The sequence below is a fragment of the Chaetura pelagica genome, unplaced genomic scaffold, assembly GCF_000747805.2.
Source record: "Chaetura pelagica isolate M959 unplaced genomic scaffold, ChaPel_1.0 scaffold363, whole genome shotgun sequence".
In the NCBI taxonomy this organism is placed as follows: Eukaryota; Metazoa; Chordata; class Aves; order Apodiformes; family Apodidae; genus Chaetura; species Chaetura pelagica.
In genome coordinates this window covers 2,426,693-2,428,610 of record NW_009952720.1, presented here as the reverse complement: position 1 = coordinate 2,428,610, position 1,918 = coordinate 2,426,693, and the positions used below count along the sequence as shown (strand labels likewise).

Here is a 1,918-nt window from a genome sequence, read left to right as displayed (position 1 = left end):
GCTGGCCCAGGTGAGCTGCTGTGCCAGCCCAGGTGAGCTGCTGTGCCAGCCCGGGTGAGCTGCTGTGCCGGCCCAGGTGAGCTGCTGTGCCAGCCCGGGTGAGCTGCTGTGCCAGCCCAGGGCTGCTGAGTGACCAGGGCTGCAGGGCTCTGCTTGCCCTGCAGCTTCTCCTCCCGGCTTCCTCCAACACCTCCTGGGCCAAGGGAGAAGTGGTTTTGCAGGCTGCACCTGCACTTGGGGTTTGTACCAAAGCTCAATGCTTCCAGGGAGGGGGGATCCACAGCTTCTCTGGGCAACCTGAGCCAGTGTCTCACCACCCTCACAGTGAAGAATTTCTTCCTGGCATCTCATATAAACCTGCCCTCTTCCCGTTTAAAGCCGTTCCCTCTCGTTCTGTCATTCCATGCCCCTGTAAAAAGTCCCACCCCAGCTTTCCTGGAGCCTTCTCTTCTCCAGGCTGAACAAGCCCAACTCTCTGTGGACCCAGTTCCCAGCCTGGTCCTTCCACCACGGGTTCAGAGTCCTGCTGGCTGATGGCTGGGTGTGCTCTGGTTGCAGGTGGACCTGTACCTGCAGCAGCTGGCAGAGCTGGAGGTGCTGCTGTCAGAGGAGCAGGCTGGTGGTGGTTCTGAGAGCCAGGAGCTGGAGGGCAGGATGCAGCTGGCTGAGGAGATGCTGCAGACCATCCTTGGGGAAGCCCTGGGCCTGCAAGGTACCACCTGTCCCCTGCCCTTGGATGGGGCCACCAATGCCATATCTGGGGAGGGGTTTGCTTGGCAATGAGTTTCTCTTCAGCCTCCTTCTTTCCTTGTCCCCAGCCTCTGACAGGTCCCTGGAAAGCCGCCTGGCCAGCATGAAGGGGCAAGGGTCCAGGTCCCAGAGCTGCGTGGACGAGACCAAGGCCACAGTGGAGAGGCTGAGGTCTCTCAGGAGCCAGTACGAGAGGCAGGTGCAGGACACCAGGCACCTTCTGGAGAGGGCCAGGCTGGACCTGGACCGCAGCGGAGCCGCCCTGCGTCGGGTGGTAAGAGCATCCTCAGGTGATGGGCTCCCAGGCCAGGCCAGGGCTGGGGAAAAAAACCCATGGAGAGGGCAAGAATGGAAGATATTCCAGTCACTGCTTTGGTTTTGAGAAGGCAGAAGACTTTCTGGTGTCCCTTTCTGTTGGGCTGGGGCTTGGGGAGGTGGTGCTGACGGGTCTTTGGGAGGCTGGGGGGGGTTTGAGGTGATGTAGGTGCCTCGTTTGCTGCTGAAGTGGGTGGAGGGCAGGGAAGAGGACTCACCCCTCTCCTCCTCCCTCCACAGAACATCCCTGTTTCAAACCTTCCCGGGGGCTCCAGTCAGCTCTTGCTGCTGGCCCAGGAGGCAATGAGACTGGCCAACAGGTGAGTTGCTCCTGCCCCTGGCCAGGAGGGAAGGGAAGGGGGACTCAGAAGGGCACCCAGGAGGGGCCCCTTTCCCCACCCCTCAGTCTGCAGCTTCCACCACCTCCGTGCTGCTCCTGGAGCAGGGGAGGACTTGTCTGCTGGTCCACAAGAGCTCTCCTTGCTCACCTTGGAGGGTGGTGTGGGGTGTGTTCTGGAAGTACCTTCGAGGCCAGAGCTTGGAACTGGAGTTGCCCACCTCCCTGCTCCTCCCCTGCCCCTGGGAAAGAGATGATGAGTGTGTGTGTGAGGAAGGTGTCGGGTCCCACCGAACACACCAGGAGGACACTGGTGTGGGGAGCCCTTCTGAGGAGCCCCTCTGTGCTTTGCAGCCAGCTGGACGCTGTGGGGGCCGCGGGGCGAGCGGCGGCGGCGGCGCGGGGGGACGGGCAGCAGGGGCTGAGGCTGCTGCAGGAGGCTGGGCAGGGGGGCCCGGGGGGCTCCCCGGCAGCTCTGCTGGCCAGGTGAGTGTGGCAGGGCCGGGGGGCTCCGGG

The 1,918-nt window shown here is 63.0% G+C and overlaps 1 protein-coding gene across 1 annotated transcript in view; it reads left to right on the top strand.

Annotated features, from left to right (window-relative positions):
* LOC104386143 (laminin subunit gamma-2-like) overlaps positions 1-1,918 on the top strand; it is a 15,393-nt gene that overhangs the window by 9,557 nt on the left and 3,918 nt on the right. The window contains exons 12-15 of the mRNA XM_009994686.1: positions 559-712; positions 819-1,024; positions 1,306-1,385; positions 1,757-1,888. Coding sequence (XP_009992988.1) covers positions 559-712; positions 819-1,024; positions 1,306-1,385; positions 1,757-1,888 — 572 coding nt within the window. The remainder of the gene's footprint in view (positions 1-558; positions 713-818; positions 1,025-1,305; positions 1,386-1,756; positions 1,889-1,918) is intronic.